Source organism: Tursiops truncatus, chromosome 5 (assembly GCF_011762595.2).
Source record: "Tursiops truncatus isolate mTurTru1 chromosome 5, mTurTru1.mat.Y, whole genome shotgun sequence".
NCBI classification, from domain to species: Eukaryota; Metazoa; Chordata; class Mammalia; order Artiodactyla; family Delphinidae; genus Tursiops; species Tursiops truncatus.
In genome coordinates, this window is record NC_047038.1 from 1,754,526 (window position 1) to 1,771,761 (window position 17,236).

Genomic DNA, 17,236 nt, shown 5'->3' on the forward strand with positions numbered 1-17,236 from the left:
TTTACTCGCCAGGGTGCATACAGTGAAGTCGCAGGGCTGAAACTTGGTGCGCGCCACGTGTGCCAGGGGCCATGCCTTCGCCGTGGCTGCTGGCGGCCCCAGCGCACCCCTTCCTCCAGCGGCTCTTCCCCCCACCCCTCTGCCTGCCGCTTTGGCAGAACTCGCGGGGGCTGCGGTGTGGTGGTCTCAGGGCATTGGACTTCACTGGGAAACTTGCTTCCCGTGCATGTGCTGGCTTCTCTCCCAGTTAGTCTCCCTTGCCGGGCGTGCTCCCTTGGCCTTCCCTAGGTGTCGGTGGCCCCAGCCTCGCCCGCACCCGTGGTCTCCTCTGGGCTCCACAGGTAGACAGAGGGCAGCCGTGCTCCGCTCGCTTACCTGTGTGGCTTCTGTCCTGTCCCATGGCTCTTCTGGCCACCACCCATCCCATTGCCCAAGCCAGTCCACAGGCTCCTTCTCTAAAATCCAGAGGCTCGCCCGCTCGAGTGGAGGTTGAGGGGCCGCTTCCTAGGTGGTTCCCGGGTCCCCCCTCCTCCATGCTCCACTGGCGTCCTCTCCAGCTGGCCTTCCTCACTGCTGCGTTCCTTCCCACCCGCCCACTGCCGCCTTCGTGCTGACTGTCCAGCTTCCATCGTGCCTCATAAGCGTCTGTGTAACTCGTGGGCGCTGGGTGCCACAGCTCTGTGTGCGCAGGCCCGATGGCGGGGAGGCTGTTCCCGAGACGCACCCCTGCTCAGCCCAGGCTCAGCAGCGGCCAAGGGTCTCGTGAGGGGATGCCCGGCTCAGTGCTCTTCGCTGGCCCGCACGCCCTCCTTGCCTCTGATGGGATCACCAGACTGCACCTGGGCCTTGCTGAGGCTTGGCACCTGCCGAGCAGCTCCCCCACCCCTCCAGCATGCTGAGCAGGTCTCCCAGGGCACCTTCTACGTCACGGTCTTCAAATTTGGTTTCTTGCCTGTCCCCTCTTCCAGAATCTAAGCTCCTTGAGGGCAGTGATTATCTCTATGTTCCCGGTACCTAGCAAGTACCAAGCCCACGGCAGATTCAGGGTAAAGGCTGGGTGTCTGCTGTGAGGGACGCTGCGGCGTGTTTGCTGGTGAGGAAGCCTGTTAGGGGTTACTGGTCCCTGGCCTGTGTCAGGGCCTCTCCCAGCCCCACGGCTGTGTGCCTCACACATCTGCGGCCCCTTTTCCTGGCCCTGCCCCACCTTAGGAAGCTGTGGTCATTGGTTCTGAGTGTGACACACACTACCACAATTGCTGGAAAATATAAGCTGTGTCACGGGGCGGCGCGTCTTGCAAAACTAACCCGTTGTCTCGTGATTTCCTCCAGTTGACGAACAAGAAGGCCGCCGCTGGCGAGAACAGCTTCACGGACACCATGAGGCACGTGCTGTCGTCGCGACTGAGCATGCCCGACTGCCCCAACTGCAACTACAGGAGGAGGTGAGCCTGCGTGTGCGCGCAGCGGGCCTGCGGGACCCTCGCTGACCCCACAGAGGGCCGGCACCAACCTCTAAAGAGCACGGTCTGCCCTTCTCTGTTGGCTGTCTCGGTAACTGTCCTTAATTCCCAATCAGATGTGCTTGCGATGACTGCAGCCTCTCACACATCCTCACTTGTGGTATCATGGACCCCCCCGTCACTGGCGACATCCACATTCACCAGCTACCACTCCAGGTGGACTCTGCTCCCGACTATCTCTCTGAGATGCGCCCACCTAGCGTGTCATCAGCAAGCTCAGGGTCAGGTTCCAGCTCTCCCATTACAGTTCAGCAACATCCCAGACTCATCCTCACAGACAATGGCTCTGCACCAACTTTGTAAGTCGTGACTTTGTCATAAGGTTTCAGAAATTTAACTAATCCAATGATGAGAAATAGAGACAGTAATGTCTGCAGAAGTATGCATAGCATTATAGTGCTTTTCAGGAAAAAGGACCCTTCATTCTTTTAAATAGATTTTAAAACATGGAATCAGTAAGCCCAAACTTTGACACTGTTTCATGACCTGCCTAAAAGAAGGTGAATGAATAACTGCAGTAAGGCAAACAAACACATGCTGGTCTGCAGGGAAGTGTTTCCCAGCGCCGGCCTGGCCCGCGCTCACTGAATCACGGGGGGCCAGCCCGCTGCTCATTCCGCCTCATCATCAGCCCAGCATCCATGCTTGTTCCATGTCTTGCTAAGAACTCAGATGATCACTTTAGCACGTGACTGAAAGGTTCTGTTCTCCGTGTTCCCACATTACCTAGAAGGATGTTTTGTACAAGCGAGGTGGCTGTGCAGCTGTCGCCAGTTCACAGGGAGGGGAGTGGGCCCATGTTTCTTCGGACTTGTGGCCGTGTCTCGTGTTGAGGCTACCTGCTCTAGCTTCTGGGCAGGCTGCACGCGGGTATATGTTTGAAGAAATAAAACGTGCCTTCTGCATGTCACAGTGTGTGTGGGTGCCGGGAACCCTGTGGAGGTGGCCGGCCCCCCGCCATGGCTCCCAGTGGACGGGTGGTGCCCCGCATTTCTCAGACTTCTCGCTTCCCCCGTCTGGATTTCGCACGGTGACTCTGAGGCTTTCCTTCGGAGTCTTTCAATTCTCAATATGGATTTGGTCTCAAACACAGAATAATAGTAAAAGGATTGGCCTGAGCACCCCGTGACTCCTTTCACTGAACTCAAGGTGCTTCATAGCTGTAGAAGCCCTGTGCTCTCGGAGCCGGTACAGTGTTGAGGGCTTCACAGCTAGCTGCCAGCTAGCTCATCACAGGAGCATCCCGCAGTTCAGCGTGTGCAGTCGAATGAGAACTTACATTGGAAGAGTTTGCCCCGCTCCTGTGTCCTGGCGGCTGGCGCCAGCCGTGGTCTCCCATGCTGCGTTGAGTGGCGGAGCCGGGGCCATGTGCGGATGCTCTGGGCATCTGGCCGCCAGCACCTTGTGATCCGTGTCTTCCCGGTAGACACTCTGTGATCCAAGGAGCTCCATGTGGCCGCTGGTTCGTGGTGTCTCTCGTGGTGCCGCTTCTAAGTTGGTGAAGTAGAAGCGTGGCGGTTTAGTTGCTGGGCTGCAGTGCTGTCTGGACATCACGGGTTCTGGGGTCGCCTCCATTGCATGGAGCACATGGTTTAGTTCCTTCATCTCCGCACCTTGGCTTCCTCCTCTGGGTCGTGGTGATGCTAACACCTCAGGGGCAGGTGTGGGTGCAGCCCAGGGCAAAGCCTGCTGTTACCTCAGGTGCAGTGGGACCCCAGGAGGCCTGCTGGGCACTGTCCGTGCTTGCTGTGATGAGCTCCGGATGATAGCACATTGTAGTCTATTGACTCTTGTCTTCCTAAAAGTGGAAAAGAACCTGAGTTTGGCAATTCTGGACACTCTTCCCTAAAGCCAAAAGGTCTCCAGTTCTTAGGCTTGTTCCTTCTGGAGGCCATTGAGTGTTGAGGCTCCAGGCGGGCGCGGTGGCATGTTTACGTGGACCCGTGGGGTGTCCGTTTACAGTCGAGCCTTGAACCGTGCACACTGAGCCAGGAGCTCTGCGCCAGCTCTTTCCATGTACCAGAAAGTCATACATTTTAAGTGGTCTCCATAGGCTCTAGCCTTGAAGTCTTCTTACTTTTTTTTGGTAGATATTCCATTTGCCCATCGCTTGGATGTCTTGCTAAAGCTGGTAATTAAGATTATGACTGGACTTGGCCACAGCTGGCCTTGTAGTGAAAAATCTTGTAGTATTTTGTCACATAAGTGCCTTTAATGTTTTGTTCAGCTGGCTGTGTCTGAAATTTTGGCGGTTATAAAAACAAACGGTAAAGACCTACGGTTGTTCTCCGTACCCCTTTAATTAGAATCAAAAATTGTGTCTGCTTGGAAATGGCGGAGAGAACAGTTGTACACCAGGGCACTTCAACTTGAATAGATGTGCAACATCAATTAATCTGATTAAATTTTGTGGTTTCCTTAATGTTTCTCCTTCTGGAGTCTTGTTTTCCGTTCTTCCAAATAGCACAAATGGTAATCTTCCAGGCGTTTCCTCGTGCGTTCAGGTTACGAGGAGATGCTGAGGGGCATGCGTGGCACTCAGTGCAGCACTCCTGTGAACGAGCGCGGTGTCTGCTTGGCGGGTGGTGCGTTCGCTGTGCTCGCGGAGAGCGGCCCCCTGGTGACGTCTCTGCTCTCTCAGTTGTAGTGACGATGAAGATGTTGCGCCGTTGTCAGCTAAGTTTGCTGATATTTATCCGCTGAGTAACTATGATGATGCCGAGGTGGTGGCCAGCATGAATGGAATCCACGGTGAACTGAACGGTGGCGGGGAAAACATGGCCCTGAAGGACGAGGTATGGGCATGCGTCTTCATAGTGACAGTAAGTGACATCAGACGGTGTCTGGTGTGTCAGTTGCCTCCATTCTTCTGTTTCAAAAAGTGTAAATTACAAAGGGTTGTTTTTAAAGTCCCCTCAGGTAAGCAGTACCAGCAGTAGTTCTTCAGAGGCTGATGACGAGGAGGCAGACGGCGAAAGTAGTGGGGAGCCCCCGGGAGCCCCGAAGGAAGACACAGCTCTAGGAGACGGGAGCCCTGGGAAGGAGGAAAGTAAAGTGGACAGTCCACCCCCGTCTTACTCAACTCAGCAGGTATGATTTTATTTTTTGGAACTTTGTTTTGCCAGAGGTCTCTTTTCTGCCTCTGGTTTCTCTAAACATGAGCGTTATTGAACACAGAATTATTTTATTTCGAAAAACTTCTGAAGATTAGGCCTGGAGAGAGTCGAGGCATCCTTGCAAATAAGCAGACGTGACTCGCTCCCTCCCTTCAGTCCTGTTCCTCTTTCCTGAATCTGTGATCAGTGTCATCTTGACTCTGCGGCACCGCAGAGTGGCTCCAGATATTTAAGTGTTGGGGAGGTTTTCTTGTCTGGGAAGCAAGGGAAGGGCTTTTTTTTTAATAAAATGAAAGAGTGGAATGTTAAAATTTCAGAAGAGGTTGGTTTTGTAAGGGAGGTTTTCTTTCCTGATAGTGTCTGTTTTTCTGTTAGCCAGAGGTGCGGGTACCTTACCAGACTGTTATTTTTTCTTAGAGACTCAGAGTTTTATAATAGGCGCTCAAGCAGTTTTTAAATGAAAGGAAGAACAGATGAAGGTCCAGGCTGATTAAAACCATTTCAGTAGGTGGTGTAAATCTGCAGGAAAGGACACCAGAAGGTGTTACTACCCTGAGAAGTCTCGCTCCCACCTCCTTCCTCATCTACCGGCTGCAGCGCCTGCTCACCCCCAGCCCCTAGTCCCAATACGTAACCAGTTTTACCTATTTAAAACTAGGTCCTTCCAGTGTTTATTTATGCAAATACAAATATTCTTCGCCTTTTCATGAAAAAGGCTTATACTAATGCACACTCTGTTCTCTTCCCTGCCTAGCAGTGTGTCCTGACCAGCTTCACCTGTACAGAGCGCACTTCCTCTTGCTCCGCTGCTGGTCTCTTTGTATTCCATCGTGTGGACGTGTCATAGTTTCGTTTTGTTTTTCTTTTTAGTCCCTGCTGACGGACACTTGTGTTTGCTTCCGTTTGTTTCCCCATCATAAACTATTCAGTGAGTAACCTTACATATCTGACATTTTATACGTAGGCAGTTCTGTCCCTAGGAGCGGTCACCAGGAGTGGCTTTACCGGGTCAGCGTGATGCCTTCCCCTCCCCCTGGAAGAGTTTTGAGCTCTTGCCAGTCTGGTAGATGAGAAGTGGTAACCCCGTGAGGTTTCAGTTTTCATTCCATTTTTTATGGGCAAAGTTGAGCTCATTCTGTCATATATTGAGGGGCCGTTTGGGTTGCATTTCCTTCTCTGTCTTGTTTTTGAGTTTAATAATTCTTTGTGGGGACTTCCCTGGTGGTCCATTGGCTAAGACTCCACACTCCCGATGCAGGGGGCCCGGGTTCGATCCCTGGTCAGGGAACTAGATCCTGCATGCCTCAACGAAGTGTCCACACATTGCAACTAAAGATCCCGCATACTGAAACGAAGATCCTGCGTGCCACAACTAAGACCCAGCACCTCCAAATAAATAAATATTTAAAAAAAAAAGAGTTCTGTATATATTGGTATATATTGGTACAAGTCGTTTATCAAGTATGTGATCTACAAATATTTTCTTTTGGTCTGTGGTATGTCTTAGTATGTTTATGGTGTTTTTTGAAAAGCAGAAGTTATTAATTTTGATGCATTCCAGTTTATAAATTTTTTCTTTTATGAATCATGCTTTTGAAGTCATATCCAAGAAAATTTTACCTAATACAAAACTCTCGTTTCCTCTATAATATTTATAATTTTAGCTCTTACTTAGGTCTGTGGTCCATTTGACTCAGTTTTGCTTATGGTCTGAGGTTAGGGTCCAAATTCACCTTTTGCATATTTGGGTATCCAGTTGTCCCAGTACCATTTGTTGAAAGGGCCATCCTTTCCCCTGTTGAATTGCATTGGCTATGTATTGCAAATCAATTGACTATAAATGTATGGGTTAATGTCTGTACTCAGGGTCCTGTTCATTTGATCTCTGTGTCCTTAAAGCCATACTCTACCTGACTGTTGCTTTACCGTAAGCTTGGAAATCGGGTAGGATCCGCCCTGCAGCTTGGTGGGCCTTTTTCAAAATTGTTTAGCCTTTTCAAAGTCTAAATGCATTCAAAATCTATGTGCATTTCCATATACATTTTATTTTTTGTTTTATTTATTATTATTTATTTTTTTTTTTGCCATACTGCATGGCTTTGTGGGATCTTAGTTCCCCGACCAGGGATTGAACCTGGGCCACCACAGTGAAAGCACCGAGTCCTAACCACTGAACCACCAGGGAATTCCCCGTATACATTTTAGGAACAATTTGTTACCTTCTCCAAAAAGACCTGCTTGGATTTTGATAGAGGTTGCATTGAATTCTTGAATATTTGATAGAATTCATCAGCAAACTTCTCTGGGCCTAATCTTTTATTTGTGGGATGATAAGGATCAATTTTGGGAAAATACAGTCTTAACAAAATTGAATCTGTCAGTCAGTGACCATGCTGCTTCCATTTATTTAGGTCATCTTTAATTTCTCTCAGCGGTTTTTAAAAATTGCTAGTCTGTGGTTCTCGAACATGTTTCTTAAGTTTATTCTTAAGTATTAGATGTCTTTTGATTCTATAGTAAAGGTGTTTTCTAATTTCGATTTTCAATTGACTGTTGGTAATATATAGAAATACAATAGATTCTCATATATTGATCTTGAATTCTGCAGCTTTGCTAATAAACTTGTTTTAGAAGGGTTGAAGTTTTGTGGTGTTGTTTTGGGGTTGGTTTTTTTTTTTTTTGGTAGATTACTTTGGACTTTATACATGCAAGATCATGTTGGCTGTGAATAAACAGTTTTACTTCTTCCTTTCCAATCTGAATTCTTTTAATTCCCTACTCTTGCCTTATTGAGCTAGCTAGAACCTCCAGTACAGTGTTGAGTAGAAGTGGTGCAAGTAGATGTCTTTGTTTATTCCCAGTCTTAGGGGGAAAGCATTCAGTCTTTGACCAGTAAAGTATGATGCTAGCCGTAGGTTTTTCATAGATGTCCTTTGTCAAGTTGAGGAAATTCTGTTCTACTCCTAGTTTTTTGGGAGTTTTATCATGAACATGCTTTGGGTGTTTCATATGCCTTCTCTGCATCTGTTGAGACCCTGTGGTTTTCATCCTTTATTCTGTTACCGTGGTGTATCTCATCAAGTGATTTTCATATATTAAACCAACCTTGTGTTCCTGGGATAAATTCCACTTGCTCATGGCATAGTCCCTTTTTCATATGTTGCTCGATTGGTTATTTTGTTAGGGTTTTTGCATCTGTGCTAATAAAAGATACTGGTCTATAGTTGTCCATCCTTATGATGTCTTTGTCTGGCTTTGGTATCAGGGTGATACCTGCCTCATAGAATGAGTTGGGAATTGTTTGTTCTGCATATATTTTCTGAAGGAATTTGTCTAAGATTGAGATTTCTTAAATATTTGATAGAATTCACAAGTGAAATCCCATGAGCCTGGTCTCTTTTTGTGGGAAATTTTGTAATTACTAATTCAAATTTTGTTTACTTACTACAGGTCTATTCAGATTTTCTGTTTCTTCTTGGGATGAGTTTAATAATTTGTGTCTTTTTAGGAATTTATCCATTTCATCTAAATTGTCTAATTTGATATCATATGGTTGTTTATTATACTCTCTTTTAATTCTGTAGAGTCTGTAGTGATGTTAATTCCTGATTTGGGTAATTTTGTGTACTCCTTTTTAACCCCCTCAGTCAGTCTGGCTATAGGTTTGTCCATTTTTGTAAATAACCAGTTTTTGGTTTTGTTACTTTTCTCTGTTTGTCTCTTTTCTCTTTCATTGATTTCTGTTCTGATCTCCATTATTTCTTTCTATATTCTTTGGGTTTGGTTTGTTCTGTTTCTAGCTTGTTGAATCTAAAGCTTAGATTACTGATTTTAGAGCTTCCAAATTTATTGAGACTTGTTTTATGGCCTAACATGTGGTCTGTCCTAGAGGTGCACTTGTATTCTGCCCCTATTAGGTGGAGCGGCCTGTAAATGAAAGTTGGGTCAAGTTGATTGATAGCGTTAGTCAAGTCTTCTATATCCTTCCTGATTTTCTATCTAGTTCTGAAAATTTTTGAGAGAGACATATTGAAGTCTTCAAGTATGCCTTTTAGGTTGTCTATTCCTTTTTCAAATCTGCCAGTTTTTGTTTCGTGCATTTTGGGGCAGTGTTGTTGAATGTGTATCCACGTAATTATTGTTCTATCTCCCTAACGTATTGGCCCTTTTGTCATTATGAACTGTTTCCCTGCTAATACTTCTTATCTTAGACTATTTTGTCTAATACTAATACTCCACCTGTCTTCGGAGTACTGTTATATTATATATTTTTTCAGCTCTTAATTTCAGCTTCTTTGTGTCTTTGAGTCTAAAATTTGCCTTCCAGTCTTTTAGTTTGGTCTCATATTTTTATCCTGTCCATCAGTCCTTGCCTTTTGTTTGAAATGAGTAATTTACATTTAATGTAATTATTGACAATATTTACATTTGCCATTTTGCTGGTTATTTCTGTAGGTCTCATGTTTTTTGTACCTCTGTCCCTCCTTTACTTCTTTTTTTCATATCAAAGAAAATTTTAGTGTACCACTTTAATTCTGCTATTTATTCTTGAGTTACGTTTTTTTGTTTGTTTGTTTTAAAGTTTAATTTTTTAAGGAGTGTGGGGAGTTGGGAACAGGAAGAGCCCTGGGCAAGAAGGCTAGACCCCTTCTGTTCTCACCTGAAAGTTCTAGCAGATTTGCATGAATAAACGCTTCTCAATTTGTTATTTTCCTTTGGTTGATTTCCAGAGCCTCAAAACGATTGCCTTTGACAATTGTGTTCAGTTTTACACTTGTTTTGAGGGAGAAGGGTCACCGACTGCTTCATTCCACCTTAGCCGGAAGTCCCATCTCTGGTGCATTTTGAAGAATCTCTGTGTAACCGTCCGTTAAGCAGTGTGAGCCCGGCGGAGCATGGCACTCACTGGTGGTCTTGTTGTCCTTGGTCCCAGCTCCCTCTCTCCGCTCTGCTGTCTTGCCAGTCCCCTTGCCCCTGCTCAGACAGGCGCGGGATGCAGATGGATGTGGCTGCTGCCTCAGCAGACACCCAGCTGGGGGGAGGTGCGCACCCCCTTCTCTTTTCAGGTCTCTTCAGTCCCAGTCCTGGGGGCCCTCGTTTACCTCACAAGGAGGGACCCGTCAACCTGGGGTGTCAGGACGGGCCCTGCTGCCTTTGTATCTGCCGTGTGACTGGCTCTAATTCAGTCCGTACAATTCTTTGTTTCCCTAAATACTCATTTACTAAATACTTCTTTTTTCTTTCCCTTCAGGCAGAGCAAGCTCCAAACACTTGTGAATGTCACGTCTGTAAACAAGAGGCGTCTGGATTGACGCCGTCGGCAGTGACCGCTGGAGCCCTTCCTCCCGGCCACCAGTTCCTGAGCCCCGAGAAGCCCACACACCCCGCTCTGCATCTTTACCCCCACATCCATGGACATGTGCCCTTGCACGCCGTCCCACACCTGCCTCGCCCTCTCATCCACCCCACCTTGTACACAGCGCCCCCCTTTACACACAGTAAGGTAAGTCAGGGCAGAAAGGGCTGGAAAGCTCACCCGTCACTCAGACCTTGAGGGGTACATGTTGAAACAAACGGAAACCCGTAAGTTGGCAGCTTGTGTAGGACAGCATCCGCGCTTGATTGGAGGGTCTGTAAATGTTTCCTTTTACCGTAATACCTTAAACTCAGAATTTTCAACCTTTACACTTGTAAAAACAATCATGAAAGTCATGCTTTATTCCTCCAGAATTAACTAGTACGTGAAGAGTTTTTCAGATGGTGCCGGGGTGACGGGTTGTGCTCGGGGACCTTCCACACCGGGCTTCTCCCCACCCAGAGAGCAGGTCAGTTCTCTACCCGCAGCTTTTGGAGGCCTGGCTCTTTTTCTCAGTGTGGTGGGTAAAATAATTTGAATGTGACATGAGTCCTCTAACACTGGCTGGGCTCTACAGGGTCTAAAATGAGTGTCCTCTAAGCACGAGACTGAGGACTTTTATGTAGAAAGGAACAAGCTTGAAGGCGGGACCCTGGGTGCCATGCGGTGCGAGCCCGTGTGCCGGGCAGGTGATGAGTGGGAGGGGCTGGGGGCAGACTGGGAGGCCTGGCCAGGAGAGTAGTGAGGGTCTGGGAAAGTGTGATTTGCGTGCATTTCTTCTCCGAGAACCTCAGGTTTATGTTCAGTATCTTAGACTTTGCAGTGAGATTTTCAGGTTAGTTTCGTTCTTTGTGCCTCTCTAGTAGCTATTTTGAACTTACCTTTATTGACTCTTATCACGAATTTTTATTTTTTGGTCACTTACTCTGCCTCGTGTTATTAGTTCTAGTCAGTCAAAAGTAGAATTTCCCCCAAGCTTTACTGATAACATTACTTAAAGCAGTGATTCTCCACTGGGAGAGAAAGGGAGGACGTGGCCTGAAAGGGGCTTTCTCAAGAAGGCCACACGTTGCCATAGCTGGGGAGGGGCACAGGCGAGAGATTATAACCACTGGTTTATAACAGAGTGTAATCAGCTTGTCATGTTCTCTTATGATAGGTGCTTGGTGACCACTCACATTTATGCTTAAATTTTATTAGATTGAATTGCTCAATTTGAACACTTAATGATACCTTTGTTAATCGGGTGATTTTAAGTAGCATTATTCAGGTATGTATTCAAGGCCAGGCTATTTTCATGGTCTCCCTGATCCACAGCCCTTGCCCTCTGGGAGAACGTATGAGTTCGGGAAGCTGTTGGCTCCCCGTTCTTACCTGAATAGAGCTCCAGTTTCTAGTCCCTAGGGAACCACCCAGAGAAAAGAGTATAGAATGGTCTCTCATACTTTCTTGCTGGTGGAAGCTGTTCAAGAATTAGTTCTTAAAAATCTTCAAGTAAAGTAGTGAAATTGATTATCCCCAAAGGCTATTGGGACCTCTAGTTAAAACTGATTTCCGCCCCGCCCCGAATTTTGGCCTTTTCTCAGGATGTTGTAAGTAGTCTATAGAAGGTAAAGGGGAAGGAGAACATTTCGGGGGAGCATCATCTGTATCGAGATCTATTTATTTGATACCCATTAAACTGTAATCCAGTAGATAGATGTGAAAGATTCGTGGCTGGAAAGGCAAATATGGAGGACAAGCTGTTAAGCTGTATTTCAGCCAGTTTAGTATTAATGTCAAGATTATTCAAATACATTTAAAATACACTAGTTGGATGCCATTTTTATTTGGAAAACTGAGATGCATTTGACAGAATACTTCATTTGTACCTGGTATAAAAATGTTTGCTTTGGGCTTCCCTGGTGGCGCAGTGGTTGAGAGTCCACCTGCCGATGCAGGGGACGCGGGTTCGTGCCCCGGTCCGGGAAGATCCCACATGCCGCGGAGCGGCTGCGCCCGTGAGCCATGGCCGCTGAGCCTGCGCGTCCGGAGCCTGAGCTCCGCAACGGGAGAGGCCACAACAGTGAGAGGCCCACGTACCGCAAAAAAGAAAAAAAAAAAAAATGTTTGCTTTTCTAAACAATCTTACGTTGTCACTTAACCAGGTTTTGCAAAGTTGGTTTGTGTTATTGGAGTTAGTTTGACTAACTTGAGTACTGTGGCTGCGTCTATACCTAAATGCATCGTGTGTTCCCAGCCCCGTAGGAGATGGTAGAGAAGAAATGCGCTGTATTAGAAGGACACAGACTCATCCTCAGCTCCGTCAGAGAGGCCAGCACGGTTCAGCGCGATGGTCCGCGCACAGTTGGGAGGAGGGAGGTGTTGCTGAGTGTGGCGGGCACCGTCCCCATTGAGGCTCTTCTGACCTGCTGGTGTTTCTGTGTTGTCAGGGCCTTTAGAAATTTCTGGTCTGGTGAAATGACAGCTGTCGCCTTGAAGACTTTATGTCACTGTAGTTGTAATTCTTTTAATTCATACTTCTGCCATCGTGGGCAAATATATTTAAGACCTAAAATGCTTGGAATGAGCAGTGTTAAAATTTTATTTTCCTGAAATTAGAAAAACTTGAAGACTATTTCTGTTTTCAGATGTCTTCATACCAATGATACATTTCATTTGTGTGTTCACTTGTGTTATTTGAAAGTTAAAAGTAGTTGCAGGAGGTAAATATAGTGATGAAATACTAGAGAAAAAATTAAAATTGTAAGTGATAGGGAATTTAATTTCCAAATATTTGGGAATTCTCTAGCTATCTTTCTGTTACTGATTTCTACTTTAATTACATTCTGGTCTGAGAGCAGACACTGTACTTCTGTTCTTCCAAATTTGTTAGTGCGCTTTGTGGCCCAGAATGTGGTCTCCTTGGTGAATGCTCCATGTTCCTTCAGAGGAACGTGTAATCTGCTGGTTTTGGATGAAGTAGCAGTTGATTGATGGTGCTGTTGAGCTCGGGTGTGTCCTTACTGATCCCTCCCTGCTGGATCTCCCCATTTCTGATGGGGGAAGGTTGAGGTCTGCAGCTGTAATAGTGGATCCACCTGTTTCTCCTGGCAGCTCTGTCGGGCTTTGCCTCGTGTAGTTTGATGCTCTTCTGTTAGGTGCTCACATGTTTAGGATTGTTACGTGTTCATGCAGAGCTGACCCCTTATTATTAAGTAATGGCCCTCTTTATCCCAGATAACTTTCCTCGCTCTGCAGTCGGCTCCGTCTGCAGTTAGTGTAGCTCCACCAGCTTTCTTTTTTTTTTTTTTTTAACATCTTTATTGGGGTATAATTGCTTTACAATGGTGTGTTAGTTTCTGCTTTATAACAAAGTGAATCAGTTATACATATGTTCCCATATCTCTTCCCTCTTGCGTCTCCCTCCCTCCCACCCTCCCTATCCCACCCCTCCAGGCGGTCACAAAGCACCAAGCTGATCTCCCTGTGCTATGCGACTGCTTCCCACTAGCTATCTACCTTACGTTTGTTAGTGTGTATATGTCCATGACTCTCTCTCGCCCTGTCACAGCTCACCCTTCCCCCTCCCCATATCCTCAAGTCCGTTCTCCAGTAGGTCTGTGTCTTTATTCCTGTCTTACGTTCTTCATGACATTTTTTTCTTAAATTCCATATATATATGTGTTAGCATACGGTATTTGTCTCTCTCTTTCTGACTTACTTCACTCTGTATGACAGACTCTAGGTCTGTCCACCTCATTACAAATAGCTCAACTTCGTTTCTTTTTATGGCTGAGTAATATTCCATTGTATATATGTGCCACATCTTCTTTATCCATTCATCCGATGATGGGCACTTAGGTTGTTTCCATCTCTGGGCTATTGTAAATAGAGCTGCAATGAACATTTTGGTACATGACTCTTTTTGAATTTTGCTTTTCTCAGGGTATATGCCCAGTAGTGGGATTGCTGGGTCATATGGTAGTTCTATTTGTAGTTTTTTAAGGAACCTCCATACTGTTCTCCATAGTGGCTGAACCAATTCACATTCCCACCAGCAGTGCAAGAGGATTCCCTTCTCTCCACACCCTCTCCAGCATTTATTGTTTCTAGAGTGTTTGATGATGGCCATTCCACCATCTTTCGATTAGTGTTCCATGGTGTATCTCTCCCCACCCACCACTTACAGTAGGTTTCTTGTAGACAGGTATCCTTGGATCTTGGGGTTTTTGGGAGGGGGGAAGGTTCTTGTTGTTTAATATACTCTGATAATCTCTGTATTTTCATTGGTGTATTTAGACCATTCACTTTTAAAGTGATTCTTTTACGTGTTTGGATTAATAACAACCATGTTTGTAACTGTTTTCTATTTGTTATCAGAGGCTTCTTTTTCTGCCTTCTCCACTTTTTTTTTTTTTTTTTTTTTCTCTGGCGGTACGCGGGCCTCTCACTGTTGTGGCCTCTCCCGTTGCGGAGCACAGGCTCCGGACGCGCAGGCTCAGCGGCCATGGCTCGCGGGCCCAGCCGCTCCGCGGCATGTGGGATCTTCCTGGACCGGGGCACGAACCCGTGTCCCCTGCATCGGCAGGCGGACTCTCAACCACTGCGCCACCAGGGAAGCCCTGCCTTCTCCACTTGTAATTGAGCATTTTCTGATTCCATTTTATCTCTTCTCTTAGATATTAATTATGCCTTTCTTTCAACTTTAGCAGTTGTATTAGAACATATGTTTTAACTCATCTAAGTCCCTGTTCAGAGACCACCATTGTGCTTTCTGTGTAGCATAGGTACTTGTTAACAGATGATTCCCAATTCCTCCCTCCCATCCCTTGTGACATTGCTGTCATTATTTTCATTTATCCATATATTAACCACCTAGTACGCTGTTATTATTACTTCAAACAAAGTTATTTTTTAGATCAATTAATAATAAGAAAAATAAGAGATTTTATTTTACTTGTATTTATTCCTTCTCCATTGCTCTCCCTTTCTTTATGTAGATCCAAATTTCTGAGCTATATTATTTTCCTTCTGCCTGAAGAGAATCTTTTAACATTTCTCGCAGGGCAGGTCTGCTGGAGATGAGTTCCCTCAGTTTTTGTTTGTCTGAGGAAGTCATTATTTCTCCTTCACTTTTGAAGGATAATTTCGCTGGATACAGAATTTTAGGTTGGTGGGTTTTTTTCTTCTTTGAACACTTAAAACACAGTTAACTCCACGCTTCTTGCTTGCATGGTTTTAAATGAGATGTCCTCTGTGATTGTGTTCCTCGTTCTGTAGGTACAGGGGTTTCTCCCCCGCCCAACCCCACCCCCTTAGGCTGCTTTCAAGCTTTTCTCGTTGTCTTTGGTTTTCTGCAGCTTGAATGTGATATGCCCTGGTGTGGGTTTTGCAGGCATCTGTTCTGTTTGGTGTCCTCCGCGCTTCCTGGGTCTGTGGTTTGGTGCCTGTTGTGAGTTTGGGACGTGCTTGGCTGTTCGTCCTTTGGATGTCCCTCCTGCCTGTTCCGCCTCCTTCCAGACTCCAGGCACCACACTGAAATGGCTGCTGAAATGGCCCCACAGCTCTTGGACATTTTATTCTACTTTTTTGGTCATTGTTGGTGGTGGTTTTTTTGGGGGTTCTGTTTGTTTGTTTAAGTTCTTGTTTCTCTTTGCATTTCAGTTTGAAAAGTTTCTCCTGACCTATCTTGAAGCTCATTGATTCTTTTCTTGGCTGTGTCCAGTCTACCAATTCTTAGTTTCTCTTACAGTGTTTTTTATTTCTGGCATTTCTTTTTGATTCTTTCTTAGAATCTCTCTGCCCACATTACCCATTTGTTCGTGCATGTTGTGTACCTTTCCCGTCAGAGCCCTCAGCGTGTGAGTAATTTTAAATCCCCCGTCTGATGATTCTCAGCCATTTTATCTTGTTTGTATTCCCTCTTAACCGCTCTGCTGTCTCTCCCTGCACCTCTGGTTAGACCTTCTCATCCTGCACGTCACACCTGATGGTCTCTCTGTGCCTGAAATGCGTCTCTCAGTCTGTTCTGGGAACTTCTTTTGGGTCAGTCTTCCAGTTAAGTGGTTCTCTATAATTGGGTCTAACGTGCCCCTTAAGTTTGAGTTTTTAATCCCACCTGTAATTCTTATTTCTAAGCTTTAATTTATTTATTTTTCAAATGTGTTAGAAACTTTTTATCTTCTCTTGTTCCTTGATCACTTTTTCTTTCATCTTTCCTCTCTTTAAGCATTTTACACACAGTTATTCTGTGTTTGAATGAAACCTTGAGGACCTAAATCTGTTTTTATCATGAGATCATGTTTTGTTGAGCAGGTGCTGAATAGGGGACGCTTCCTCAAGAGAGGGTTCGCATTTGCTGGTGCAAAGGTGCCAGCAGGGAGCTGACCCTCTGGGACCCTCCAGCTCCCCTTGTCTCCAGCTCTCCTTCCTCCCATGGGACCACAGACCCATCCCCTCCTCACGGTGACGATGGCGCACACGTCCCCAGGGCAGCCATCCCTTCCCGCACCTCCACTGGGTCCTGTTTTTCTTGCCATGTTCTTGTCAGTTCTTTGTGGACCGTTTCCCTTGCTTTCTCCGTAGCTCAGCCCTTTGTTACAAAAGTGCTTGGTGCCAGTTATCTGGGACGTCAAGCGAAGCGTCCCCCCTCACTGGACCACGCCCGCCTGGGAGGGAGAACTTGCGGCCTTGGAGACGAGCGCATGGGCCACACCTCCTGCTCCCCAGCAGAGCAGGCTCCCCTGCTGCGCGTGGCCCGGGAGCGGTGCTCGAGGCTTCCAGCTTTAAGTCCTGTGTCTTTTCCATCTGGAGAATGTGTTGTGAAACAGTTGCCCCATTAGGGAGGGCCTGGAGCTGAAGGTGGACACATGTCTTGAAGTCTCCACGGGAGCATAAGGGTTATTTGGAAATAGTCAGTGAGTTCAGTGCATTGAGTGGAGCCTGGTGACGTGACTCCCACGTGGCTGTGGGCCTGTGAACCTGTCACCTCCTCACCGGGTTACTTGTGTACAACCACTGCAGAAGTATCTCATAAAGTTAAACGTGGTACAAGTGTCAGATCAATTGGAATTCGACGGAGAAAAATGCTGTGTGGAAAATAGGGACATAAATAGATTGCCATCTGGGGGTCATGTTGTGACCTGTGATCTGCGTTTTATTTCAGAGGCAGAGTTCAGTTCTTCTGACGCTAAGAAACAGCGAAACAGAGGTGGGGCTCTTGCCTCTTCTCCTCTGGCAGGAGTACTGAAGAGCCTCTGAGA

The 17,236-nt window shown here is 46.3% G+C and overlaps 1 protein-coding gene across 12 annotated transcripts in view; it reads left to right on the plus strand.

Annotated features, from left to right (window-relative positions):
* Window positions 1–17,236, plus strand: part of FAM193A (family with sequence similarity 193 member A) — a 172,722-nt gene that overhangs the window by 122,122 nt on the left and 33,364 nt on the right. For 8 of the 12 annotated variants that reach the window (XM_033856552.2, XM_073804765.1, XM_033856542.2 and 5 more), the window contains 5 exons: window positions 1,330–1,442; window positions 1,577–1,819; window positions 4,162–4,342; window positions 4,431–4,610; window positions 9,888–10,139. In XM_033856552.2, the coding sequence (XP_033712443.1) occupies window positions 1,330–1,442; window positions 1,577–1,819; window positions 4,162–4,342; window positions 4,431–4,610; window positions 9,888–10,139 (969 nt within the window). The remainder of the gene's footprint in view (window positions 1–1,329; window positions 1,443–1,576; window positions 1,820–4,161; window positions 4,343–4,430; window positions 4,611–9,887; window positions 10,140–17,236) is intronic. The other 4 variants (XM_033856544.2, XM_033856546.2, XM_033856547.2 and 1 more) reach the window with 2 other exon arrangements.